The sequence below is a fragment of the Lachnellula hyalina genome, assembly GCF_007821495.1.
Source record: "Lachnellula hyalina strain CBS 185.66 chromosome Unknown contig00163, whole genome shotgun sequence".
NCBI classification, from domain to species: Eukaryota; Fungi; Ascomycota; class Leotiomycetes; order Helotiales; family Lachnaceae; genus Lachnellula; species Lachnellula hyalina.
The window spans coordinates 25947-53838 of NW_022157277.1; the positions used below are offsets into that span (position 1 = coordinate 25947).

General features: G+C 47.2%; 7 protein-coding genes across 7 annotated transcripts; 4 read left to right on the forward strand and 3 right to left on the reverse strand.

The window, feature by feature from the left end:
- Positions 1-1522: 1522 nt before the first annotated feature.
- LHYA1_G007434 (uncharacterized protein) lies at positions 1523-3521 on the reverse strand (the record flags this gene model as incomplete). The annotated part of the gene is made up of 3 exons (XM_031152363.1): positions 1523-2487; positions 3067-3244; positions 3300-3521. The coding sequence occupies 3 exons, from the start codon at positions 3519-3521 to the stop codon at positions 1523-1525; spliced, it is 1365 nt and encodes a 454-aa protein (XP_031002545.1).
- Positions 3522-4472: 951 nt separating this feature from the next.
- On the reverse strand, positions 4473-5449 carry ups1 (Uroporphyrinogen-III synthase; the record flags this gene model as incomplete). The annotated part of the gene is made up of 2 exons (XM_031152364.1): positions 4473-5101; positions 5155-5449. The coding sequence occupies 2 exons, from the start codon at positions 5447-5449 to the stop codon at positions 4473-4475; spliced, it is 924 nt and encodes a 307-aa protein (XP_031002546.1).
- A 250-nt stretch (positions 5450-5699) lies between these two features.
- Positions 5700-6288, forward strand: ERV1 (Mitochondrial FAD-linked sulfhydryl oxidase; the record flags this gene model as incomplete). Its single annotated transcript, XM_031152365.1, has 2 exons — positions 5700-5824; positions 5874-6288. 2 exons carry the CDS (start codon positions 5700-5702, stop codon positions 6286-6288), a joined length of 540 nt encoding a protein of 179 aa, XP_031002547.1.
- Positions 6289-10319: 4031 nt separating this feature from the next.
- Positions 10320-14671, reverse strand: ski3 (Superkiller protein; the record flags this gene model as incomplete). The annotated part of the gene is made up of 2 exons (XM_031152366.1): positions 10320-14490; positions 14553-14671. 2 exons carry the CDS (start codon positions 14669-14671, stop codon positions 10320-10322), a joined length of 4290 nt encoding a protein of 1429 aa, XP_031002548.1.
- A 604-nt stretch (positions 14672-15275) lies between these two features.
- YIR007W (putative glycosyl hydrolase) lies at positions 15276-17652 on the forward strand (the record flags this gene model as incomplete). The annotated part of the gene is made up of 3 exons (XM_031152367.1): positions 15276-15659; positions 15712-16959; positions 17008-17652. 3 exons carry the CDS (start codon positions 15276-15278, stop codon positions 17650-17652), a joined length of 2277 nt encoding a protein of 758 aa, XP_031002549.1.
- A 990-nt stretch (positions 17653-18642) lies between these two features.
- Positions 18643-22806, forward strand: LHYA1_G007439 (Uncharacterized protein; the record flags this gene model as incomplete). Its single annotated transcript, XM_031152368.1, has 9 exons — positions 18643-19524; positions 19578-19766; positions 19817-20282; positions 20336-20460; positions 20513-20584; positions 20634-21225; positions 21308-21416; positions 21464-22065; positions 22115-22806. The coding sequence occupies 9 exons, from the start codon at positions 18643-18645 to the stop codon at positions 22804-22806; spliced, it is 3729 nt and encodes a 1242-aa protein (XP_031002550.1).
- Positions 22807-25233: 2427 nt separating this feature from the next.
- WOR2_1 (White-opaque regulator) lies at positions 25234-27663 on the forward strand (the record flags this gene model as incomplete). The annotated part of the gene is made up of 6 exons (XM_031152369.1): positions 25234-25293; positions 25361-25960; positions 26009-26149; positions 26211-26575; positions 26717-27119; positions 27214-27663. 6 exons carry the CDS (start codon positions 25234-25236, stop codon positions 27661-27663), a joined length of 2019 nt encoding a protein of 672 aa, XP_031002555.1.
- Between the last annotated feature and the right edge of the window lie 229 nt (positions 27664-27892).

Genomic DNA, 27892 nt, shown 5'->3' on the forward strand with positions numbered 1-27892 from the left:
TGCGATCGCCACCTGTTCAATATTGGAGGCGCCACAGTCATAATAAACCAGAACCTTAAGATCGCACTAGAAATTGCGAAGAACGAGGCAAAAAAGATCAGCACGGTCATAAATCCGGATAATCGCACTAGGCAGTGCACGTATTTTTATCGGTACGATATATATTGGTCTGCCACGTTGATTCCGTTGGCAATTTCTTACATACGGCCCCAACAACTCTCATGGACGGTCTCACCCCGCCTTCTCCTGCCGCTATTAACCGCCTCCTTCAAGCCCTCCCATTATCTCCGCCTCCCCTCAATACAACTATTCACAACCTCCCCTTGGAAATTCAAGACCGCATCTTAGAACATGTTTCCGAAGGCCCAGTTGAGGCTTCAAGGCTCGGGTGCGTCTTGAGTTTAGGTTCTCCGTTCACATGGATGAGGGCCATTGACTGGCCGAGGCGAGGTGGTCCCATTGAACTTCATACCTCTCACTCGCATCGTTGTGAGACCACGCCTGTTGAGTCTAAGATCTACTTTGGGGACGTGTTTAGCGGGATATCGTATAAATGAAAGTGTCTTAATCAAGAAGTTACAATCAATGCAGGTACTGGATAGCTCAACCACTGTTCGCAGATGGTGCGTGCCAGGAGAAGTAATAAAGCCAGACGATCATCTAGGCTCTAGGACCCGAGAAGGCAAAACACTATCAAACTGAAAAGCCACCTCGAAATTAATAATAATTCCAATCGCCCGAAAACTTGAATGCAATATTCTTCCTCAATGCTTCCCCCATTGCGATATAAATAGGTGAGGGCAGAAAAAAGCAACTTTCTTTGCAAGGCCTAAGCACTCCAGTGGCTGGTCGAATCAAAGGTTGCGTATTAATTAGACAGACAGAATCATGGAATATAGATTCAAATAACATGATTACCTCCCACATACGACCATAGACCAAGGATAATTGGGGAGGGCTATCTCAACCGTATAACCTAGCATAAGCCTTAGTTCAGAACTGTATTCAGGATTCAAGATACTAAATTCCGCATTCAAGTTTACTAATTCCACTTAAAACATATTTAAGATTTAGCTACATAGTAAGACTTACACATTTCAGCATACTATTTTCAGTTTCTTAATTATCCAAATAAGCGAAGCTACTTCTATCCCTATTCAGACTTCAAGCGAGGCGACATGTCTCTTCAGCATCTATTTGTCACCTTCACCCGCTCCCTTCTTCATCCCTCATTCGTGAAAATGATCCCCAACCCTAGTTTCTTTGCGAATTCCCAAAAGAACCCTAGTCTTCACTCGAGACACTTAGACAGTCGGAAGAGTGGCAATTCAGAAGAAATAAAGAAGTCAGAAGTGCGGTAATGAACTCTAGTCAAGAATAATAGAGAGGTAGGGGCCGCCAAATGAAGCTTACTCATAAGAGCTCATAGGTATATGAAACCGTTAAAAGGGGATCCGGGCCATTAGAACTTTTAAAGAGAGAGGACGACGCTTCTTCTAGCTTGTATACTCTGCGCGATTATCTAAGTCTTTTTGTTGTTCTCGAATATCCATTCATCGAAGATTTTTCCAACTCCATACCAGTCCCCATCCTTCGTTCCTGCTTTCTTGCGCGGAACCAACTCCACAATAGACCCACCGCCGAAGTCTACAACCCAGGCGTTAAAGCTAGTATCAATGACAATATTCCCCGGATGAACGTCACCCCACACAAGACCATGAGAATGTAACTGCTTAACAGTAGCTGTAATTTGCTGCTTCCACCTTGCATGATACTTGGAAGCTAACGCGCTGTTCTTGTGGCTATATAATGAGTCGCCGGTTGAAGGTATGAGGTCCAATAGAAGACCGATCGTCATCTTGGCGTCGTCAGATACTACGATGCTGTGTAGATTGGCTACTTTGATTTTGTCCTGTAATCCGGCATGGCGAATACGCAAATGCATATCGACTTCTCTGAGGAGTTGCTTCTTATCGTCCGCAGGCTTGAAGAACCTGGAAGTACCGTCACTAAGAATAGCTTTTTGAGGTATCTCGGACATATAATCGTCCCATTGTGTATCCGAAACGATTCGAAGATCCGATGCTTTCGAACGAGGAACTTCAGAGAAAGGTGGAAGGTCTCGGGACGGTATCATCAGACGGAAAGCATCCATAGTCCCGCGATCTCGAGTGCCCTTGGGATAAAGTGAGGATCCCAACATCAACAGCTGCAAATGATGAGTCGGTGGGTAATAAAAATCTTTGAAGGTGATTTCTTTGGGGACGTTCGATGTATTCTCACGGAAGTATGGAAGGCATGGGTCCACAATCCATTCACACAATACATCATGGTCTTCCTCATCATCGTCATCCATGGCTTTAGCCACCATCTCGGAGTATTCTGTTTCAAAACGGCTTCTTCGAATGTCTTTATGAGAAACAGTAATGTTGAAATCGAGTGGCTCGACACAGGACAGTGACCCATGAGCTGTCGAGCTCGATATAACTGTCAATGACAGTATGACTCATATTTTGGAATGGGTCCATTCCAGCAGATGAGCTTGCTTGCGAGGTTGAAGCAGGCATTCCCGAGTGGGAATTGTAGGAGAGCTGATGTATAATGCTTTCTCGGAGCGACGTGGACGTGTTGGTTGGACCGGCGTTGATAATCCATGTTCTAGGCTCCTCCTATATATTTTGAAAGAGCAGAAAGGTCTGATACATACGACCATAGACTAAGGAACATTGGGCATCCCGTCCGCTCTGCCATACACAAGCCTTAGATCGGCAGATTAGTAGTTGGGTGGGTGACCACCAGCGAATACCTGCTGTTGTATGTTTTTTTTGTTTCCTTTTGTCCTGGTCGGTGCCCGTGCCATATCCCATCATCCCTTCCTGATAGGCTTCGTCTTAACACCTTAATGAGAGAATAATTGCGGTGGTTGGCAAGAGCTGGTAATTTTTTTGATGAGTTTCCAACTTCAATTCCAATCAGGAATGTAGTTTCGGAATACTGGGGGGTAAAGGAAAGGTGAATAGCTAGAATGAGAGAACGACGCTTAATGAATAACAGAGATCGACTCACTGCTGTGGCTTAATGATTCGGGCTTGGATTCAAGTAATATCAAAGAAACAATAGAGTTCACTAGGCAATTGGCCAACGAGCCTTGGTCTGCACTTGCACCCACGAGAACCCTCACCAAGAACAAGAACACGAGTTTCAAAAAAGCCATATGAAGATGTATACCGAAGCTATCCCACCACTATCGTGAACCCAAATTTCCAAGTCCTTCAGACCCTAATGTTCCTCACTCATACCTTCTTGAGTCTCCCAACCACAAGCCATCCAATGAGTCCGAGGAGCGGCACAAAGATACAGCCAACTCCAAAGCCGATCCAGAAATGCTTGGGGTCTTCTCCTAAGACCGAGCGCGAAGCGAGGTGTGCAGAGGACGTGTAATGGCGGGCATGTGACGGGTGAGCGGCGATGAGAGAGAGGTAGGCGAGGAGGGTGAAGAGGATGTTGGTAATGGTATTCATTGTGTGTTTGTTCGCCGAATGAAAGTTGTGTGTACGATGTGAGTTGATGCTGCTGACTGCTAGAGCTTGCTGGGAAAGGGTCTTTCGGTAACGCTTAGTAGGTAGGATGAGCTTGTTGCTTGAAAGTATTATTCGGGAATACAAGTCTACTTATACGGCAGGGCGAAGGCGGATTCTCGTAACGGGATCATGCTTCTAGTTAAAACACAATCACAGGGATACCTGTGATTGGAAGGAGGGAATATGGACACCTGTGATTGACTTCTTCCCAACGTCAACGTCCTAAACACTCTCGATCTTGGCGACGCGTTTTTGACGACGCCTTGATACCACACACGCCACCAGGAAACCCATGCACCCATGGCAACAGTAATGAAGAGGATTATCAGTGCTAGATGTTCTCGGGCATATTTGCTGCTGTTCGCAAGGTGGTTTTTGCCTGGTGCTGGGCCCGTTTCATCTGACGGTTGAGTTGTATTTGCAGCCATGGCAGTACCCAACCAAATAAGGGGAATAGAGAGTGTCATTTTATAAGGTTGCGTCGACTAATTTGATATTCCAAGGTATGTTTTGATGGCAATAGTGACGTCAAATGTCTCGTGTTCTTTGAAATGTGACATAAGGATCGATATATAAAGAGCCTCCTTACAGCTGTATCGTGTATAACAGGAATATATTTTGTGATCGGATTTGACAAGAGCACGAGTGCGACTTTCGGAAACTGCAAGCTCCAGCTTGATGGTTCAAAGGTGGTCACTGCAGCTTGCAATACCAGGCTGCTGATCTTTACAGTCGTTGGGGTAGCCGGTTCCCTGGAGGTCAGTCTAAGAATGAGCTTCGATTTTTGAACCTTTGTCATATGTTTCTACAACTTTCAGTGAATGTGACTATTGCACATGCACTCTGTATGAAGCGCAAGGAACTTTGGAACAAAAGCAAGTTTGAAGCTTTTCAAATTCTTTCCTTCAGAAATGACTCTATTCCCGCTTCCACTCCTTCAGGACTCGGCTTTTCCGCACAAACGTCTGGCTCGAAGTCAAAAGTGGTTTGTAAAAAGTCCCTAGTCGTAGGCCCGATAGTTGCAATATGAGTCTTTCCGTCTCGCTGGTGCTCGGCCTTGACCTTACCGGTCTCTGGGTCAAGCATACCCAAAGCTCGCAGCATAGCCTCACACCCAGTGGGCGAAAAGACAACAACCCATCTCATGGGTTTATTCTCTGTCTCTTTCAGTAGCTTACTAAAGTCTTTCTCGAACGACTCCATCACGCCGGTCCCGTAGACGGCAAGCTCATCGACTTGTATCCTTCGATCGCGGGGTAAGGTGGGGTTCATCAGAGTCTTCGGTATGATGTCCCGTCTTTGCTCTCCCACGAGGAACAATAGCGGAGGCTTGATTTCCATGTCCTGGTACCATTTCCCATAATGATCTATCATATAATGTGCCAATGCCTCACCATTGCCCGTCTCGGAACCGAATATATTGAGGGGAGGGGTCTGAGGAATTGACCGTAAAGCTCGAGATGTTGCGGGTCCTACTGTGTATATTGGGATATCTTGTAAATGCGGCCAGCTATCGACATCTGAAATACATTTCATTAGTGACTTGTTGGGCCTGGAAGAGTAGATAAAATACCCTGCCCCTCTTCAACCAGCTTCGCAAATGCCTCCACAGCTCGCTGAGACGTAAATATCAACCCTCCATATTTTGCAGCAGCTTGTCTGCTAATCTCCTTGTTCCGCAGAGCATCTCTTATAATTTTCAATCCCTCCTCCAAAAGTTGATGCTCCAACACGGGGACGAAGACCGGCTCGAATTGTGTCCCCTCCTTCGTGGACTCGAATTGCTCCTTGTACCCATCATTTGGTATCGATTTGGTCTTCAGCAATAGAACCGATGTCTTTTCTTTCGCACCTTCAGTCGTACCCATATCGCCGTCGTCGCATCATCGCAGTGGGATCCTCCTCGTCGTCATACAGTAGCTCAATAGCCTTTGGTGCTAGAGAAGTTTAAATTCCGAGCGGAGTGCCCCGCCGACTAGGGGGCCGCGGCTCAACCGCATTACAAAGCTTCCACTACTAAGTTTTACCATATGTACAATCTACATTCTTTTTTCTTGCATTTGAATTTGCGTTTGGATTTGCACACAGTCACATAAAAGTTGTCTGGGAAAGATAATAATGACAGAAGAAAACCAGGAAAGTGGTTCAGGTGGCACAACTACAACTACAGTTCCTCCCACATCTGCTGGTGATGCCAAACCCCCAAGAAAGAAGGGAATTGTGTTAGGGAAAGATGGGAAACCGTGAGTTCTGCAAACTCGGAAATCTTCGCCTGGTGCTGATCGTTGGAAGGTGTCGGACGTGTAATTCACTGGCCGACTTCACCTCGCAAAGGAAATCCATCACGAAGCCCTCGGCGCCCCCGAAAGAATGTCCGCCAGACGTGGAAGAGCTAGGCCGTTCGTCCTGGACCCTACTACACTCGATCACGGCCACGTATCCCGAAGCTCCCACGGCGAACGACCAGAGCAATGTAAAGCAGTTCCTCGGGCTATTCGGGAAGCTCTATCCATGCTGGGTTTGCGCGGAGGACTTCCAGGTGTTTATGGAGCGGAACAAGGTGAGGGCGGAGAGTAGGGATGAGTTCGGGATGTGGATGTGTGAGGCGCATAATGATGTTAATCGGAAGCTGGGGAAGAAGGAGTTTGATTGCGCCAAGTGGGAGGAACGGTGGCGGACGGGGTGGAAGGATGGAAGGTGTGATTAAATGGATGTATTTGATGTGATATGTGGGATGTGTTCGAATATGGGTGGAGCTTTGGCATTTACATAGCGTGTGGATATATGGGCATCCGGGTAGGCGTTGAAAGATGAGTAGAGATCTCCTCTCAGGAACTGTATCATTATCTCCTCTATTAGATTAGTTGTGCCAACAAATTCAAAAGATTTATACTGCCAGATTGCCCTTCAGTACTTTAGGATAAATCCAGCTTGTGTTTAGGGCAATCGAGATAGAGTTGTGGCTGTATTTCCCAAGTATCAGAGTTCTATCGGGTTTTCCATATAGGAAAACCGTACAATAGTTTCTTCATAAAACATGACTTCAACAACAAGGACTGCTCGAAAGTAGTATTGATGATCCGTCGTGGAATTCTGGGATTTCATTCAACACAGCTCTATGATGTTACAGGTACTAAGCAATCAATCCCCGAATCCAAGCCATCCTCAAATTTCCCTAAAGACATTTTGATCGATCCATCAGAGTCTGCTTATTTCTTAACCACAAAACAGCTTCGTACGATCCTACAGCTCCCGTTAAAGTCTACGCCGGAATGCAAAGTCCACAACCTGTCGACGCCCCTCCTTCCCTTCTGCGACATAATTTGACCCTCCCATGGGAAATTATTACAAGAAAATATAAGTAAAACAAGTTCGAAGGTAACAGATACAATAGAAGCTACAGCTTCTAAAGTGACAAGGACGAAGATAAGAAGAAGAAGAAGAAGAAGAAGAAGGAAAGCCCATCGTGCACAAAAGAGCCTCGTACGCTCAGAATCCATTCCTTTCGTTCCAAAATTTATCGTACCTGCCATAGCTCCCAACCCCTGAGTCTTCCCAAGAGTCAGTTTGATTTCATTTACCAGCCATTACTACTTGGCTCACCATAACCATCATTGTCTCTCCATCGCTGATAATTCCCTCCCAGTTGTCCAGTTCTTGATGGTGCGGTAGTTGCATGTTCTCGAGGTGGCGTCGTCTTCTCTTGTTCATGCCGACGCTGCTCGTCTGCCTGAATCTTGGCTTTCGCTGCTTCGTGTTCTGCGCTCCAGGACTTTTTGGTGTCCTTTGCGATCTTTTCGTCGTGGTCTAGCACTGGATCAGCCCACGTCGGCGAGTATGAAGTTGCAGGTTATGACCTACGTGGGAAACATCTGTGCTTTGCCTCTCCTTGCTGCTTACAGCTCGATTCGATACAGCAATCTATGGACTCGTCAGCTTTTCAATCGGGTTTGGAAGGCTAGGTTGTCGCTTACGCTTCTCGCAGTATCCCTTTTCTAATTTATTCTCGTCTGTGCATCCTTTTACTTTACATTTGTCTAATGGTCCCATAAGCAGTAGCACATTTAAGGAAAGGAAAGACTCACGCAGATCGCAAAATTTATGAAGCTTCAACTGTGAGACGTCGTGGACTTCCACCTGCGTATGATTCTTCAGTGCTCGGCAATCAGAACTTTCACATCTGTCTGAATCGATATTTGGTTAGGCATAATTATGCTAGGAAGGGAGGAATGAGGCTTACGCGCTTTACAAAAGGGGTTCCCAATATCAAGTCTCGCCTTGTTGAGACAATTCTGATACTTGCATGAATCTAATGTTGTTATTAGTGCTGCAAAATGAAGACATGGAGTATTAGAGACGCACGAAAAATGCAGTAAGGAGACCCAGGTGAGGAATTTCTTGAGCATAGCTCTATGCTACACTGCAAGTCTAGTTGCGTTTAGCAAGCGGCTTCGACCCTGCTATGATTGGCCATCACTTACGATCTTCACAGACATTTTGGACTCGACTTCCAACCCTGCTCTTCTCCTTTTTGCATTTCTCGTTTTCACATAAGTTATCTGAATGTTCATCAGCATCCGAAAGCTTTAGGTCTTTCATTTGAACTCACGTCTAGAGCAGAATTGTCGACTGGCATTGACAACTCCGAAGTGGCATCCGATTATGCGACAATTGTCTACCAGAGTCAGTTGCTGGGGGTCGAACATAGGGGGCTTCGATCTTACGTTCGAAACAGTAACATCCCGTATCAACTCTCTTCTCATAACACTCCGAGGTTGCGCAGAACTCTTTAGAATCTAAGACATCAGAGCATGGTTAGATTACTCTAAAGATGAGACATCGGTGCTGAATCCGGGGGCTTACGTGTGGTACAGAGATCGAGATTAGCATTTTCTCTATAAGCTTGATCTTTTTCTTCCAAACAGCCGGGGAAAACACAAGTGTCTATCACACAAGTCAGCAAGCAATCTAAATTTCAAGAGATGGGGACAGGTCCATACGATTCAAGCAGTGAGAGTGGGCATTATCAAGCTCATCTGGAATCCTTTGCTCCTCACAACCTGATGTTTCGCATAAATCTGTACAGTATCATCAGCACCTGTGAACCAAAAGTGGCGAGTTTCAACTTACGACGCCCGCAATATGAGTCTTTGCGTTCTTTAGGTCGGCGGCATAGGGACCCTGCGCTGTCCACGATGGCGCACTGATCTATATTGATGTTACTTACCGATATCTTGTCAGTCTTCTGGACATCAACTTACGTCTCTCGCAGTATTTAGGTTCCCCAACAGCCTTGCTGCGTTTGAAGGTCTTCCTATCACAGTGCGTACAGTCATGTCCACGCGCGGACGATCCCGCAGAATGCTTGCTTCGTCCTGAATAGATGGGCCCAACAAATCTCGCCATGGTTTGCTGGGTAGGAATGCAATGCTTGTGTGTATTACAACGTGTTATGTGGTATAGCCAGTAAACAACCGCCAACAAAATTGATTGGGATGGTTGGGCATCGGGGTGGAATTGAAGGACAATTGAGAAGTGAGTTTGGAACAACGGGAGAAGAGATTGGATAGACTCAAAGGAGGGATATGGCCATTGTCTATATTAGCCCAGTATAAAAGCCAAAAGTGGTCACCTCGGTGAAAATTTTACCACACCCGCAGTTGCGTGGCACGAGGCATTCTCGGTAAATGATTCCATATCAGACAAGCCGGCACAACATCACTTGTTGGGTGTTGATAGCAGCCCAACTTTTGATTTGCCTAACCTGCTGCCCCATGATTGCAAGCAATTCGGCATCCCTCCTTGGAGGTGGGCAGAGATGACGAAATTTTTATTTCAATGTAAACTAGGCATTGAGAGGGAATTAAACTACTCTGAAATATACCACATATAGACAGAATTTCAGCTTGAAATTGAACGTTACTTCGACGCGAACTTTGAAACTCAGGCGCGCAATCAGGAGGAAAATCTAGTCACTGTCACCCGAGAACTTCTCAGGCTGTGTTCGAGTATTGGCTCGGTGAGCCACAAGGCGGAGGGCGGAGTCCGTCTTGTACGCAGAAAAATGATTTGCAAATTTTTTGGAAGATGAGGAGAAGACTAGGAAAAAGCAGGGAAAACCATGTACGTTAGTCGTAAGCTCATAGTGGTCGGGCGCCTTTTGGCGCAAGGCATACTTCAAGACTAGGCTGGAGACGTTACACAGGCTCGTCTCAACCCCAGAGCCCATAGCTGGCGAGTATCTGTAGCGACACGAGCCCCATACTATCACGTTATATGTACAGTACCTCATGAGATCTGGTATGAGTTGAGTTGAGTTGAGGCGATTAGAAGGACAGATATTGGCGCATTTTCACCGATGCAGTTCGCATTGGTAGGGACAAATCGGCTTCGATGATAATTGCGGCGTTGGCTGCCACTTGCTTTGGGAGGTATTTTCTGGTTGAGTGTGACGGAGCTTCATGGAAGTCGTTGTGGTTCGCAGCATTCATGTAGCGGCCCCGTTCAGGCGCTGCCTTGCGGCATCAGATTAGCTCTTTTCTTTTCTGAACTGTGAGCATGGGACCTGATGGAATTCTGAGCAAGCGACACGATGAAGGGCATTGGGAATTGACTCACTTGAGAGTGGTAGACCTTGACCCTTGCCCTTGGAAACCAGATTTGTAGTACTTGTTGGGAATCTTCATACATTACAATCATAAATATAAATCATTGGACAGTCATCCTCTATGATCCGCTTCACTTTTCCCATTCCCTCGCAGCCAAAGCACCACCCAATACATCCCAACCATCTTTACCCCAAGGCGAAAGCATAACCGCCTTTTGTGCATCCCCAACTTTTCCAGTCCCAGCAAACGCCTTTGCCAATTCCCCAGCATCCAGATCTCCATGCGGTGGCACAGCCTTAATCGCCGTCTTCAACGCCACATCCGCAGCATACTCATCTTCTCCCAGCTCAGCCAGGCGGCTCCAACCATGCGGTTGGCTGGGATGAAGAAACACATCGGTTTGAATCTCAGCAAGCATCGCTTGATGGTAATCGGTTCCGGACAAAGCGGCAATCGCACGAAGGATTTCGCTCACTTGCGCTTGTTCTCGGTCCGTGATCGAAGCGGTGGTGCGTAGTTCCTGGAGTGTGGAGGACACAGCCTCCAGACTTTCCGTGTCTTGGTCTAGTATTGCGATGATGCCGAGAAGCAATACGGATTGAACATGGTCTGGATGGCTTTCAACACAGTCAAAGAGAACATCTCTTGCTTTTCCTCGAGCCTCATCGTCTCCCTTAGCCCAAAGAACTTGTGCCAACAGACACACCGCATCGGGGTTTCCGTTCGATTCCTCAAGAGCCGGCTGGAAGTACTCCAATGCTGTTTCTGGTTGCTGAACATAGTAGTGTGCCAAGCCGACTGTAAGATGTGCAGATAGCCTGCATTTCTGGCGTGCTTCTGCCGATAGCTCGTTTCCAGCATCTTCAGCGCTGAGTTGCAATGCCATTTCACCGCTGTCTATGGCCTCAGAAAATGAACCTGCCGATAATTGTGATCGAGCCAGATCTGCTTTGGCTAGCGCAAATCGAGACAGCGATGCAGGTGATTCAGTGACTTCATAATCAGCTTCAACGATGGAGCAAATTTCTGATAGCGAAGCCTCCGCGGTAGAAACATCATTGATCCGCTCCAAGAAGAGAGTGGATAAATGCCCGTACATCAGATCATTAGGTGCCATGGACTGTACCTGATTGAGGGCAAATAATGGCTGCACCAAATCCACAATGTTCAAGACATTTGCAGACGCAAGAATCTGGTCAAACGTAGATTGAGAATATTGCATCTTGGTGATTAGAGATGAAGATTCGGATATTTCCATCGCATGTGTGAAGAGGAGATTTGCCTCCTTAGTGTCACCACCTATCAGCAGGGCCAAAAGTCCTTGACCGATCCAGGCGTGCGCATAATCAGGGTCGCTTGACTGAGCTCGAGTGAACGCTTCATTTGCGAGCATGAGATCGTTCTGCAAGATGTAAAGAGTCCCAAGATTCGTCCACGCTTGCGCACTTCGCTCATTCAAAAAGAGGCTTCTGACGAACGAGTGCTGTGCAACCTTTGGACTAAGTGCACTTGTGACAACACCCAGGGCATTCCAAAACTCGGAATTGCCCGCTTCCAGCTCTATCGCTCGCTTGAAGCACCGTACAGCTGCTTTTTGGTATGAGGTTGACTTCCTCTTGATAGCTTCGCTGAGGCAGACATGAGCTCGATACTCAGCCCAGCCTAGATTATAGTAAGCAACAGCTTGAGCGTGGATATCGTGAGCGGACGCATGTATTGCTCTTTTATGCGCGAGAATGGCCCCATGCAGGCATCTCGTCAGATTAACCCCATCTTGCTCATCTTTGGGGAAAAGTCCGTCTGCAAAGACAACACCCACGCTGACCAAGTCTACGTCGGCAAAGATCTCGTAAGCTTCTCTCTGATTTCGTAATTGTAGCAAGCGCTTGATCTTGTGGGGAGGATAATCCTCCAAGCGATTCTGCACCCATGAAAAGATAGAGCAAGCATCTCCAACTGCTCTCCACAGGTTGAAAGCCTCCACGCCACTTTCAGCAAGCTCAAGAGCTGCATCGATAGTCTCGACAGCGCGTTGAGCAGCATATCCAAAGAGACCTTTGTCGATTCCATCCCAAGCACTATCAACAAGAGCTTGGATGAGAGCAATTGATACGCCGAATTCTGTAGGACGTTCCGCACGCACAGCCTTGTATCCTACAATTGCGTCGTCATAATCACCCAGTTCTCGTTTGACATTTGCCAGCATGTGCTTCGCAAACCAGGTCTCGCCAGAGTTCCGCTGCTCAACTTCAAGCTCAAACTTTTCTGCATGTTGGAAGGCTTTCGTAGCCGCAATGTAACGGCCAGAGTTATGATAGCTCTCTCCGAGACCGACCCAAGAATGATAGTCGTTCGGTGCGGTGCGGAGTGCGGATTGAAACGAGACGATGCTCTTGGCATAATCCTGCTTGTTCAGTTCTGCCACCCCGAGTGCGGCAAATGGCCAACTGATGCCTTTCTTTTTCGAGCCTGGCGCGGGCCGTACCTTCCCCGAGCCTACAACGCGCTGGGCAACAACCTCGACAAGCTCCCATTCGCCTTGCTCAGCGAATATCCGGGCTAATCGCTCTGCTGCGTGTACTTCAGAAGCTGAAAGCTCGAAAGCCTTCTGGAAGCACTTTCGAGCTCGCTTCTTATCCTTTGAATAATCGGCATAGAAAATCCCTAAGCTGGTGTAGGCAGGGGCAAAACTGAGGTTGCTTTTTAGAGCTGCAAGAAAATACGAATAAGCACCATCCCTGTCTTTCCGCGCGGATTTCGAAGGATCAATATTCCAAAGGCATATGCCAATTCGATGTTGTGTCAGAGCAATTAGGTCTTTGGATCGAACATCTTTGCTATCCATCTTCGCCAGACAATCCTCCAATTCCTCCTTTCCTTGGGTAAAGTCGCCACTGAGTGCTTTGACCCAAGCAGCTTCAGTCTTGACACGAATATTACTGGCATCCCTCCGGAGAGCACGACCGAGGAAATCTACAGCCGCGGGATAGTTCTCCTCTTCTTCGTAAATCAACCCGATACCAATCAAAGCAGGGGTTGAAGTTGGATTTTGGGCTAGAAGCCTATCAAATATTGTCTTAGCCTCCGGATGGTTCTTGGGGGACTGGTAGAAGACCAGTGCTGTGCCGAGGAGAGCGGTAAAAGACTCGGAAGAATGATCAAACTTTATACCTGTTTTATTGGATTCCTCTGTAATTAGTCTTTGCCCATTGCGCATCAAATCCACCACACTTTCGTACTCTTCCAGAAACTGATAGTACTCTCCCATTAGGCGATGGGCTAAAATGGACTTCCCAGATTCTGATATTCCGTCCGTCATCAAAAGTAGACGTTCATCTGCGCTCAATGCACTACTATCAAGAGCGACTCCACCTCCATCATCATCGTCTTCGCTATCATCAGACACTGTGTCAGCTCCTTGTGCTCGACTTTGCTGCGGAGGCGGTGGGGGTGCTGGAAACGGAGATATTTCACAGCTCATGAACCCTCGCAGAACTTGTCCTAGCCCACTGGCGGGGAAGAACCAGTAGTATTCGCGCAAAATGTTTGCATCTAGATCTTGAATGCTCTGGGGATCCTTCCATTCCAGTGCTATATCCCATGCCGTTTTGTAAGGGTGCTTAATTATTACCATGTCATTAGCCAACTTCATGACCTTGCCACGTTTCTGAGTCTTTTCTTGACCTGGAGGAAGCACAGTAAGAGCTTCGAGACATCGTTGAAGAAGCTTTTCTTCGTACTGGCGTCGGACTTCATCGTCATTGCTCCAATCAATGATCTTATCATACAAGTCTTCTAAATCGCTGTCTTTCAAGACTTCCCTTTTGACTTCCAGTGTGACCTGTCCGATCTTCGCTCCAAGCCGAGTTCTTCGCTCTCCAATATCCTTGTTGATGCGGTCCCTTTCCTCGACTTCTGTGATCGTGGCCATGATCTGGTAAGTATGCGCAGGATGTGGGACTCGTCCTTCTAGGTAGCCGTATATTGGGGAATCAGGCAGTATGACCTCTTGAGACTTCTTGTACTGCAGCCGTGTGCCTTGGTTCTTTGCGAAACCGAGGAATTTGTCAACTACATCTTGACATTTGTATTTGTCGTCCTTGGTCTCATGTATTGCTGCAAGCTTCAAGACCGCCATTTGATACCGACCAATGGCCTCGCTGCCTTGCTTCTCGTACAATTGTATGAGCCCTTGCCATGCCTGGGGGTCGGAATCCTTGATCTTGGTTGCGGCATCGTATGCCTTCTCAGCCTCCGAGTACTTGTTCTGTTTGCTGAGGGCGAATCCGAGGAAAAGTGTGCTACAAAAATCAATAAAATTTGCAACAATAATTCCAGAGTTCCTTAAGAGGAGTGCACTCACGCTTGGTAATTTTTGGAGTCTGTTGCGAGCAATTTTTGGGCCTCTTGAATAGCATCATCGTATTTTTGAGCCTTTATGGAGGCGCCAATGGCCTTCAGCGCTGCCTTTGCTCCAGACATAACTCAGTAGATGGACTGATACCTGGCATACCTTAGCTACCTAGGCAGAATAGAGCATGGGATGTGTTGATGGACAATTTATTTTAAGGTCGTACAGTACAGTACAGCCTTGTCTTGTATTCCACTGGTGTTACTCCGATCTTAGCGCGTTGACACGGCTGCAGAATCCCTGCAATCGTCAGCCGGGGCATCATTGAAGGTCTCCCGAGACTTTCTATCCCCCCCAGGTTATCGTTCAACAGTACGGAGTACAGCGATCTACCTTCACCAGTGACCACCCAATTACTCTATATTCCATATTCTTTGAGGGTAATAGTGTCTGAATCTGTGCTTGCTGTGTTCACCGGCTATCTGCGCCCGCAACCATTGCATCTATGCAGTAGCAAACGACCGTAAGTGAGCCCCAGAGGCTTTGTGATACAGTACCTCGTACAGTCGCCTCGTCATTGATACCGAGCCATTGCGCTACATCAGCGACCCGGTGGAACTTGAAGTGCTGGCAAGGTGACCTCCCTCGGGATTGATCTCCCGTCCAGAGCTACAAAGGACTTACAACTCCTTAGAACATTCGACTTTTGGGCATCGTTCCTGTTCTTTGAACACCATGTCGCCCCTGCGACTTACAATCGAGGATGGTCTCTTCCGAGACTCCCACGGACGACAGATCACTCTTCGAGGTATCAACGTAGCTGGAGATGCCAAATACCCAAGCAACCCGGACCAACCCTCCCACATCCCAGAGGACTTCTTCGATGGAGACAATGTTAACTTCCATACTCGTCCATTTCCCCGCGAGGATGCGCATATACATTTCTCACGTTTGAAGCGGTGGGGATACAATACCATCAGATACGTCTTTACGTGGGAGGCGATTGAGCCATCAAGGCCAGGTGTATATGATGAGGAATGGATTCAACATACAATCGAGATATTGAGACTGGCAAAAGACTATGGGTTCTATATATTCATGGATCCTCATCAGGATGTGGTAAGTTAACTCCCCATCAACCCAAATATAGTGCTAATAGACGTGCAAATAGTGGTCAAGATTCTCGGGAGGATCCGGTGCTCCAATGTGGACTCTCTATGCCTGTGGGTTGAACCCCCAAAGCTTCGCAGCTACGGAGGCTGCATTAGTGCACAACACGTACCCTGACCCTGCAACCTTCCCCAAGATGATCTGGTCAACAAATTATACTCGACTGGCATGCCAAACGATATTTACGTTCTTCTTTGCTGGACGAGACTTCGCTCCCAAATGCATCATCGATGGCAAAAACATACAAGATTATTTGAGAGACCATTACCTCGATGCCTGCAGTCATCTCGCAAAACGGATACATGAGGCTGGAGATCTGGAGGATGATGTTGTTATTGGCTGGGAAAGCATGAATGAGCCTAATCGGGGCTTGGTAGGCTGGTCCGATCTCTCAACCATTCCAACTGAGCAGAAGCTGCAAAAAGGTACGTCACCAACAGCGTGGCAAGCTATGTTGACTGGCTCGGGAAGGGTATGCGAAATTGATACTTGGGATTTTGGAGGGATGGGCCCGTACAAGTCTGGAAGGGTTCTCGTGGATCCTCAAGGGGAAAGTGCTTGGCTTCCAGCAGATTACGATGATTCTAGATACGGTTACAAACGGGACCCTGGATGGAAGTTAGGAGAATGTGTCTGGGCGCAACATGGAGTCTGGGACCCAAGCACTGACACATTGCTGAAGAAAAACTACTTCAAGAAGAATCCTCGTGGGGAAGTTCTCGACTATGAGCAGTTCACAAACATCTATTTCATGGAATTTTACAGGAAATTCAGAGATACTATCCGAGCTCAACACAAGGATTGTATTTTGTTCTGTCAGCCGCCTGTGCTGGAGATTCCTCCTTCCATTAAAGGTACCGCAGATGATGACCCGAAAATGGTTTATGCGCCACATTACTACGACGGTTTGACACTCATGACTAAGAAATGGAATCGGTATTGGAATGTCGATGTTCTTGGTGTCCTTCGAGGGAGATACATGAGCCCCGCATTTGCGGTCAAGATTGGAGAGACTGCAATTCGAAACTGTTTCAAGGATCAGTTATCGGCCATTGTGCAGGAAGGGCTTGATTACATGGGTAATCATCCGACTATCCTGACAGAATTTGGAATACCCTACGACATGGACGATAAATATGCATATAAGACGGGTGATTACTCGAGTCAGTCAGGGGCTATGGACGCAAATCATTATGCCATTGAAGGCAGTTCCATGGCAGGATATACTCTGTGGCTATACATGACTGAGGTACGTTTGTAAATCTAACTCATGGCTACAATTTGCTAAATCTGCCAGAATAAACACCATTTGGGAGATCAATGGAATGGAGAAGATCTCTCTATTTTCTCGGTGGATGACAGGCTACTTCCACTCTCTCCAGTCCCTCCCACGCCCAGCAACGATTCGACGACAACTTTGGAGGGGCCGAGTACGAAGATAGGTTTCTCTAATGAGTCTACTGTGAACCCTAGAAATCTAAAGGCCAAGTTAAAGACACCTTCAATCTCATCAGAAGCTACGGACAAACCGCCAGAGCTTACCAGTGCGCCCGGATTTCGTGCGGCCGAAGCATACGTCAGACCATCTCCGATTTCTACCGTGGGCAAGATCCTCAATCATGGGTTCGATCTCCGAAATTGCATATTCACACTCCGCCTCCACGCACATAAGGCTAGTGCTGAGGATCATCCGACCGAGATATTCTTACCAGAATTTCATTTCCCCAAAGACCAGTGCGAAGTTGAGGTTACAGGGGGCAAGTGGACCATCAGCACAGATGATTCAGATGGTGGCTTCATTCAAACGCTCAGGTGGTGGCATATGGACGGCGAGCACTCAATTAGAGTCAAAGGTGTACAAAGACAGAACATGAGGCTAGGCAAGGAAGAAGAAGAAGGTTATCTGGACCAATGCCAGCAAACTAAATGCAGCGTCATGTAAAAAATGAACATGATACGAGACGACGACTTTGCATTCTACCGGCGCATTGAGCATTGCGATTTTGTTATGGCAGCTAGGATGACGTTCATTGCAGGATTAGATGACTTGTGGTCATCCGAGTCTGTAAATAGCTTAGCTGTACAGTGCTTGTTTAGATGGATATATCAATTTACAAAGCGTATAAACCGAGCTTAATGTTAGGAATTGATAAATCGCAAGGCTAAAAGCGCCTACCTTAGAGCCTCAAACATACCTACCTACTTAAGGCATGCGACATTTCAATAGAACTACCACTAGGTAGTTCTACATGTCGTAGTCCAAACTAATCAAAGATTATAACTCGCTCGCCTTTACCACTCATCTTTCATGTAAGGCTTTTATCTCTAATATCATCTGCACCGTCTTGGATCAGTGAGGCTACAAAAATGTGGTATTGCATACTAAATTTTTGAACCTTTGAATCTAAACGTTCAGTGCAAATAAAAATGGAAATAGAACTGTTTAGAAGTCATTATTAGACTGACAAACCTCATATATGATTCAATTATGTAGCGCATGCATGCCGCTACATTAGTGTGATGTTCTCAAACTCCTTCTAGGGGCCTCGGGCTTGTTCTTGAATTCCACTGGCTAGCCTTGCACGCGAAAAGCTTCGCGACTTCAGCCTTGAGCTTGAGACAAAGATAACTTTCTAAGTACGGGAGAAATCCACAACCACCTTCTTCTACGAACAACATACACAGATTGCCTTTGCTATTTAAGGATTGTCTCATAATACTCCAGTCTTCCTCTCATGGAAGAAGCCCTCTAGATTCTTCTTACTCTCCCGAGTTCTTCAGCGATCTAAGGATCAGGCGCCCGCCTTCAAACTACCTAGGTAGGTTACATACCTACAGCTGGATGACTATTTTGAATACAGCCCAAGTCAACAATATTGGCATCTGCGGAGGAGCCTTCCTGTGTGCTCAATAGTAGCCCGAATTTAGCATCATGAACGGCTCCACGAATGGGCATAGTACAACTGGGGCGGACACGAGCGTACAGCTGAACGGGAACACAAGCTTACTGCCTCAAATCCACGAAGCTCTCAATATTGTACATGGCCATGCCTCCAATGAATCACGTCGGCAAGCCTCTTTGTTCCTCGAAGATTTAAAAGCCAACGATGAAGCACCATACCATGGCTTTACACTGGCATCCGACAAAAGCCAGCAGCCTGTCGTCCGCCACTACGCCCTCTCCCTCCTCGAGCATGCGATCAGACACAAGTGGGCGGAATACTCGGTGGAGCAGGCGACTACACTGAGGGAATGGGTTCTGCAACTCTCGCAGAATATTTCCCCGGAGGACCCTTTGTATCTGCGAAACAAGACTGCGCAGTTATGGGTGGACATCGCAAAGAGAAGCTGGGCTGCGGACTGGACTGATATGGATGAGCTTCTCGTGCGGCTCTGGAACCTACCTGGCTCTGTTGTGCACAAGGAATTTGTCCTCTTCGTCCTCGAAACGCTCTCAGATGAGGTTTTCAATGGGGAAGATACGGTCGCTGCTATGCGTGAGGGAGCTTTAAGCAAAGCTTGCGTTGAGATTTTCACCCCTGCCATTGTTCTAGCTGAAGCATTTCCACATCGCCAGATTGGTATATCAGTTAGATATGGGGAAGAGGGTTGGCTGGTGCGGATGGGCGAATTGCTCAACCAGTGCTTAGACGCAGACCTCTTTCATAACCCGCAGTATCAAAGCTGTGCTGTTAAGACGTTGGCAGTTTACAAATCTGTCATGCCATGGGCAATACCACGAGCAATTGCAAGTGCTTCTTGCGTCGGGCATATGTGCAAAAGTCTTGCTGCATCTAGCGTGCCAGTCCAGTTGGTAAATCATCTATAGATCCGCGATTCCTGCAAACCCGTACTAATTTTTATCAGGCCTCTGTTGAAGCACTTCATGCCCTGTACTGCAGAATGCCTTTCTCGGATGAGGAGTTCTTGTCCCTCGTATGCCCTATGTACACAAGCCAAACAGTTGATCTTTTACGCAAACTATACCAATGGTCCATTGTCGACTGCCAGGATATCGATGATGAGAAATACCTGTTTTCTAAGAAGTTTTCTGAGGTTCGAGTGACTTGATACCTTCTCCGTACAATATGCTAACTTGACGATAGATGATGTCTAATCTCGGAAGTTTCATTGAACAGAAGCTCTCATCCATACCAGAAGACTGTGATCTTCCTAATTTATTAAATCTTTTTCTTGCTATTGCCCAAAGCCAAAGCCTCGTCGTTTCGATACCCATCCTCGTTACCTGGACTCGATTACTGCGTTCTAATACCCTTGGCGAATCTCCCACTCTCACCCCACTAATTGCACCTCTCCTTGAACTTTGCAGCTCAAGATTAATCCGGTACGAACACCTGCCAGAAGACTCGGAGGAAGCATCTCTGGTCTTTTTATTAGAAGACATTGACACACAGCCTGAGAGACACGCTTTCCTCGGGAACTATAGACGTTACAGCACCTCGATTATTGAGGCCATTGTTCGTCAAAAACAATCTGAGGCTATTTATCACATATTGAGTCAGGTTGATCACTCCCTGCAACATCTCTATGATGGCCGTCCTCGATTTTCAGGTTTGACTACTTGCCGCACCGTACGTGTCCGTTGCTGCTAATTGTCTATTCAGTCGAAAATTACTCCAAGCATTCTATGCCTGTCTTGATGATAGACGCACATTTCACTGTTGTCGAGGCAGCTTTGAAGGGATACATGAAGTGGCGATCAGTGCATGGCTCAAAATTGCAACAAGACGTACTAAACTCTCTCCCTTCTACTTAGCTGGCTTTGTATTAACCTTTCCTAGGATCAAGAACGTGTAGCTATTGAGAACTATCTTGAAGCATGGTGTGAGCGACTACTCGAAATGCACTTTGAGGTTTGTTTAAGTTCTTGTTTTGCAAACTCGTGCTAACATAGGGGCACAGGACCCAATCATTCGGAAACGAGTGCTGGTGCTGGCAGTTGCTTTTTCTACAACGGCTCTTGATAAGAAAGTTGGATTCATGCTCAAAGTGCTTGAGCATATATTAATGAGCCAGCCTACTGAAAACAGCGAACATGCTTCGTACAGCGAAGCTGTGAAGGAATTACAGGCGGATTGCACGTCTGAACTGCAGCGTTTAGCTAGCAAAATGCCGAATCATCTCTTGGATGTCTATGATCAGCTTGAGATCAAGGTTAACGAGATCATTGCTTCCGGCAGGCTTGATACGAAAAAACAGATTTCGTATCAGACATTCTTATTCACCATCATTCATCGTGCTACGAACATTGACTCGGACATTCGCCTACAGAAGCTCCACGCTTTCATCGGCCCTGTTCAGCAATTATGGCAGAATCCCGAAATGGACGAAGCGCTCTCATCTTTCGGCGGGTTTTGCGACCTTCTAGGTCTCAGCAAAGTCCGCGAATATCTGGTGTCACGCCGGGTACATGAAATTCAAGAGTGGGGATTGTACAAGCTTGATGCTGAAGGACAAGCGCTGCAAGCAGAACTGGAAGAACGATTAAAGGCAAGTACAATAATTTCTTGCGCATCCCTTGACTGACGTTATTTTCCGGCAGGCACTTCCCTTAAGGACTACGAAGAGTTTCCTAGCCTGTTCAACGGAAAAAATTGAGAAAGACTCGCCGGCTTATAAAGTATCATGTACACTTTGGCGCGATGCTTTGCCCGTCATTCTTCCTGACCTGCTTAAATTCCTGAGGTTTGTCCCATTCAATCCACGATTCGAAACGTTTACTTACATTTTAGCCATGCGCATTCTTTCCACAATCCATCCAACTGGGCGGGGCTCCCTCCTGAAATGAGAGGAATGGTGGGCCGCATATTGACTGATCGCTTTTGGCAAGCCGGTATCTCGGAAGGAACCAAAGACGACTTTTATGCTCGCGTAACTGGTACTAGGTCAACTATGGAAGGCTTTGCGTCGTCGATTCGTGGATCTGTCCGTACAGTTCGAGAGGCCTGTTACTCTATTCTTTGGTGCATGAGCCGGTTAGATGTCGATTTCTACGGCTTTAGCGAACTTCCGGGACCTCTTGCACATGCTCTTTTCGCTGATGCCGATAATCTGTCATCGCATCAACTGATTGCGCTACTGAGCGTAGTCCGACTGTTAGTTGACGACTGCCCCGTGGAGGTTCGCCATCATTTCGTCCCTCCAATTTTGGCCACTTGTTTTACTCAGATGGATGCAAAAATCAGCTCCGAGTGGGAGAAGCTTGCTCATAAGCAATTAGCCCAGACTGAGAGCGATAATTTGACTGAGGAGATGAAGGAGGAGAGTATACTTCGTCAACTAACTCATGCAGCGGTCATGATGATTGGGAGCTTACTCGATCCGGCCCGCACCAGTAAGCATATCCACTCACTTCCTATATAATATGTGCTCATATGTTACAGATCCTCAAGCTGCCGTTGGTACCGCAAAAGATGCGTCGACTTACGTCAATGAAGCCAACCCCGCCTCAGCTTACCCATCAATGCGGAAGTTTTGCCTTACAAATTCCACGATCCTTGAGCCTCTTCTCCTTTTTCTGGCCCATGCAATCCGTATGCGCGATGGCCGATGCTGCGGGGTAGTACTGCGGGTCTACCGTTCCATCATCCCAGAATTTGCAGCCGCTTCTAACGAGAATCCACTCTCCTCCTCGATCCGCGAGTTCATCAGCACCGAAGTCCTCAAGGCTTGCATCTCGTCCTTAAACGAGCACTACTTCGTCGACCTGCAAAAGGATCTTGCGCAAGTCATAGCAGCTATCTTGATCTACTACTCCCCAGCCACGAACACACCAAAACAAATATTGCTCAGCCTCCCAGGTATCCAGGAAAAGTCCGTGGATAAGTGTATCGACTACGTGAATCGCCAAGGTGTGCAGCAACGCCAGCAACGAGCCCTTGTCCTCGACCTGCTGCGCGATTTGAAAGGGGTAAGCATCAGCGAGCAAGGCCGTATCAGCAAATCCGCCTCGACGGTGCGTAAAGAACGTAGCAAGATGCAGCAAGAGTTCATGAAAGAGCGACCCACAGCGCCAGAGAACAGACAGCCAAGCCCGAGCCTAGAAGGTGTGGCGGGAATGTTTGATGAGCCATGATTTCTGCATGCATTCTGAATTTTGGCGAGAACACATTCGATGAGTATGGAGTAATGTTTATCTGCATGTATGCTTAAATTGACACATGGCGTATCTTTAGGAGCAGGCGCTTTTCAGGAGGCGAGTTTTTGGTACAATGTACAGTACGACCTGGATCGGGGTACTGTTGGTCTGTTGGGAAGCATTTGAAGGTGCGTCGCGATTGTATGTTGGAAAAGCCGTGGCTTATTGCATACCCGTATAGAGGATTTAGAAAACTTCATTATGTAGCCTATCATGAGTACCATGATGTAGGTCCACTATGCTGTGTGTGATTATTCATTTTCGTCCTGCATATTTAGACATATGAAAGGTTATAGCTGGAGGTAATAAGGCGAATAATAGTATGTCAAATGTCAAACTCGTATTAGAATGCATTGATTCTCGTTTGATCTTGCCTTTTTAGGGGCGTCTATGCAGATGTCAGAATGTTGGTCTGTTGGTTGTACAGGAGGCACTCTATTCAATACTTGTACGAAGTAAGTCCCCTTTCCAATGCATATGATATAAAGCAGGTAGGTACCTTAGCGTAAAGAATCTCAAAGGACAGTACTTAGCTATGGAGGTCCGAATAATGCAATTTTTCAACCTGCTTGATTATATATTGGAATACGGAGTCCAAGAATTCAGATCCACCATGGATTCTGTACCGTAGAAACTGCTGACTGCTGAGATCCGATCACAAGTAGTCCACTACAATTTAGAGCACATTCTTTCCAGAAAGTGCAGTTTCTTATTTCTATTTGCGAAGCAGTATTCCCCGCCATGGTTCTTAGGCCAACGCTACTATTCAAGATGTGGCTTACAATGAGATGTCGTGGCTGAAGTGGGTCGCCAAACCCGTTCCTGTAATCGAACCATACTCCGTAGCTCCATGGAGATCTCCTATAACGCAATGCAGTTCACGACAACGAGTTGTCGAGGCCCTAGACTCCTGCAATGTAGCCATACATACCACGGAAAGTACTGTACAGCCGGGAGATCATCGAGATCAAAAACTAACAAGCTGACAAGCCGATGAAACTGATATGGCGGCTACAGACAGATACCCCACCCCCCAACTTCTTTGTATCCACTCATCTCCACTCCAAGCATATACCCCTGGTTCCCCAACAAAATCACTGCGAGTTACTCACCTGGTCTGTCCAATGCAGAGAGGCGCAAAAGATACAGACTCCCTTCCGTATGGAAGATGATTTCTTGAAAAGGCCCTCACTGGGATGGGCTTGCTCTGATTCCTTGGTTCCCGGACCCGCGGACCCCTGAGATAAGCTGGGCTTCTCCAAGAAATCCCGCGTTCTGCTACTGTAGTGTAGTAATAGGCAAAACTAAGGGACTAATTGGTGGCTGATGCACGAAGCTCAACACCTTGTCCCGGACAAAAGAAAGCAAAAAGCTCGCAACATGCAGCACTAGGATGCGGCCTTCTTTTTGACACTTGCACACATTGACACTATTCTTCTAGTGGCCGTTTGGGTTTCGAATTTCGGGTCTGCCGGTACAGAGTATGATTTTTTCTAAACATGAGGGGTAAGTACTAAGATCCAGGTTCGAGATTAGACTTGTCTAGAAACAGCCAATTTGTCACCACCGGTACTGCAAAGTACCCTAGCCTGGACCCTACATGTATAAGCACCTCCATCTACAAATCTACAAACAATCTACAACCATTCTGCAGACTTCGTACTTACTTCGTAAACCCCCTAAATTCCGGCTCGACTTCGCGGCACGCAGTTGTGCAGATCTAATTCAAAAAAGGGGTCCAAGCGTATTCATTGCCAAAGTCTGCAACATTTTAAGCCTTCGCAGACCCGCGCAGATCCCTGTTTTTGATGCCTTTGGCCTTGCGAGCTCTGTTGCAAGGTTCACACTGGCTCGATGATCAATGACTGGGACAGGACCAATTGGATATCGCTGGGGTCAAAAGATCGAGGGAAGCAAGCCGCAATCCCCCAGATAAAGCTTCTTAGTCCCCATATACAAGTACACCATCCCAATTTTCTACCGGTTCTTCTTATCACTCGGAGTTTACTCTCTCTCTCTCTCTGCGACAAGCGTTTCTCTATTAGACGTCTTACCAACAGTGCTACACCATCCAAATCCGCGCTATTAGTCGATCACCCGCGCGAACCCAGGACGAACCCAGCAGAGCTTCCATAGTAGCTACGGTTGTTTCCTTAGTTCAATCGGAGATTGATATGGGAACTGTTTGAATTGCAACCTGTACTTGATCTAAGTTCAAGTCCAGTTCATCGGTACATTTACAACATTGGCCGGTGTCATAAAATCTATCAATCAACAATTGAGCTTCAATCAGGTTTTTTGGTTTCTGGCCAAAATACGAGTACGGGTAGTTTGTACTTAGCGCGCTTAAGTGCTCTTGTGACTATGGTCTACTGCGGGAAGCCATCCCGTGGCTGTCAGATGTGCAGGACAAGAAGAATTAAGGTACGCGATATGCTGAGGGGCTTTTTCGAACAGCCCTCTAGTTCGTCTACTGATTTTGGTTGTATAGTGCGACGAAACAAAACCTACATGTTCGCAATGCCAAAAATCAAGGCGCCAATGTCCTGGGTACAAAGACGAATTCGATCTAGTCTTTCGCAATGAGACGCAAGCCACGGAGAAAAGGGCCAGAAAAACATTACACATCAAGAGGCAGGGTATACTCGACAATCAAGCCGATCTTGCCAATAGTCTTAGAGATGATAGCAACATGCAGGATACCTCCTCTTCAAGGCTGGCAATGATGCTTTCAACATCACAAGCACTCGCACTCTCGGTTCCTATTGAACAACAAGCGCCCTGCTTCTTCGTAACTAATTTCATCATACCCCTTTCAGATAGAGGGGCTGGGACAGGGCCAGGACATTTCGATTATCTCGAGCCTTTGATGAAAATAGCGGGACCGAACTCTACATTATCAGTTGCTTTTGAAGCTGTTGCAATGGCGGCTCTAGCGAATAGACCCAATTCAAGAGGACGAGGGCTGCTGCCCAAAGCTATGGGACAATATGCAAAAGCTCTGAAGGCTACAAACTTAGCACTCCAGAACCCAGCTCATCAGAAAACCGACCAGACACTAGCTTCAATTCTAATGTTGGGCTTTTTTGAGGTTCGTAGATCTGTGGATCGGCTGAATAATATACTGATACAATACCAGACGGTTTTGGCGCAAAGTAACAATGCTCAAGCATGGTACTCGCATGTCGACGGCGCAGTACAGGTCGTCAGAATGCGGGGTAAGAAGCAATTACGAACGAAAATTGGGCAAAGTATGTTTCGGGTAGTAAGGAACCAAATGGTAAAGTTTCACATGACCCCATTTTCAATGTGACACTCCGCTAAAAATAAAAATAAACCAGACCGTCAACTGCATGACCGCCTCAAAAGTGCCAGCAGGAGGAGCCGACTGGTGGTGTACCGACTCACCAGGCGAGGACTTTATAGTAAGACTTAACATCGCAGTAGCAACATTAAGGTCTGAAATCCACGCCGCACTTGCGGACTGGCCCCGGACGCCAGAATACTTCCAGAAAGCCACCGAGTTCATTCGCAGAGCTCGGGTCATGGAAAAACAGTATTTGCAATGGGAATCACTGTTGCCAGAATACCTGAAACCGAAGTCCATAGCATGGGTCGACCAAATCCCAGGAGGTGATATCACCAAAGCGGAAGTCTGTCCCGGAAAGGTTGATGTATACCAAGATATCCGGATAGCCACTATGTGGTAAGCTTATTCTCATACCAAAAAGTTGCGGTCGTCTATGGAGCTAGGAGCCTTTCCAGGAGCCCATATACCATCTTCCGAGACAACTCCTAGGCTCTCTTCAAGCACTTGACTTTTCACCATGCTAATTCGCTGTGGCAGGAACCACACACGTATATTACGACTCTACATATCAGGCACGATTGTCCGCTGTGCAGCATGGATCCGCTCGCCTCTAGATTACCGCACTGCTCCTGAGTACAGCACCGAGTCACGGCTATGCCACGACCTGATCACCGAAACCATTGCATCGATACCGTTTTTCCTCGGCTGGCGCGTCGGCCACGGAGGAGGCGATTCGCCAGCTGGCGAACAACCCAACGGCGCTGCCCGCCCTAAGAACTTCGTCAGCCCCAGCGGCGCCGCTGCCTTCTTCGCTATATGGCCGCTCTTCTCTATCAGCGCTACGGACTCCATCACGGATCTGCAGCGCGCGTGGGTCAAGGGCCGTTTAGTCTTTATCGGCGAAGTTATAGGCTTGAGCCATGCGAAAGTCCTCAGTGGCGTACGTCTGTCTTAATTATCTCCCCCTTATTTCTCCTTCCGTTCTTCCTTCCTTTCTTACCTCTGCTAAATTACTTACTTACAACGAAACATAGTTCCAGCTCCGCCTCCCCTCCATGACCATCCGCCGCGACAACATGGGCCACGCAGCGCCCACGCCAGAAATGCTAGCCGCAGCCGTAACGCGCGGCGTCTACACCTACGCTCCCTCGAGCTCCAGCTCCAGCTCCAGCTCCAGCGCTAGAAATACGCCTACAGACGAAAGCACAACCTCGCAATCACAACCGCAGTCGCCATTCAACCCGGCTAGTTTTGCTTCTCCGGGTTCGGGTATCTCTCAAAGGAATAATAACCATAACGGGGCAACGAATCCGGGACAGGGAATGGGAATGGGACAGCCGCTTTACACGCTTAGCCCACAGCAGCAGCGACAGGCGATGCAGAAAGAGGCGTATGAGAGGGAGCGCGCGAGCTTGCTGAAGAAGGCGAGTAATAGCCAGGGGGCTGCGGTGGAGAAGCTGGCGGCTAAGTTCTTGGCTGTCTGAGGTACGGTATGGTATTGGTGTATTACGTACGGTACGTACCTATTCATGGACTGCGGGATTTTCAAAAGGGTGTCGGATTTGGGATTGGGCGTTTGGATTGGGAAATGGAAATTGATGGGGAGTGGGTTACGAGCATATTTTTGTTTTTTTTTGTGTTTATTTACAAAGGACTGGTAAGATTACTTTTGAGCGTTGAGTATCAGTATCAGTAGCGTTTTGGGTTGGCATG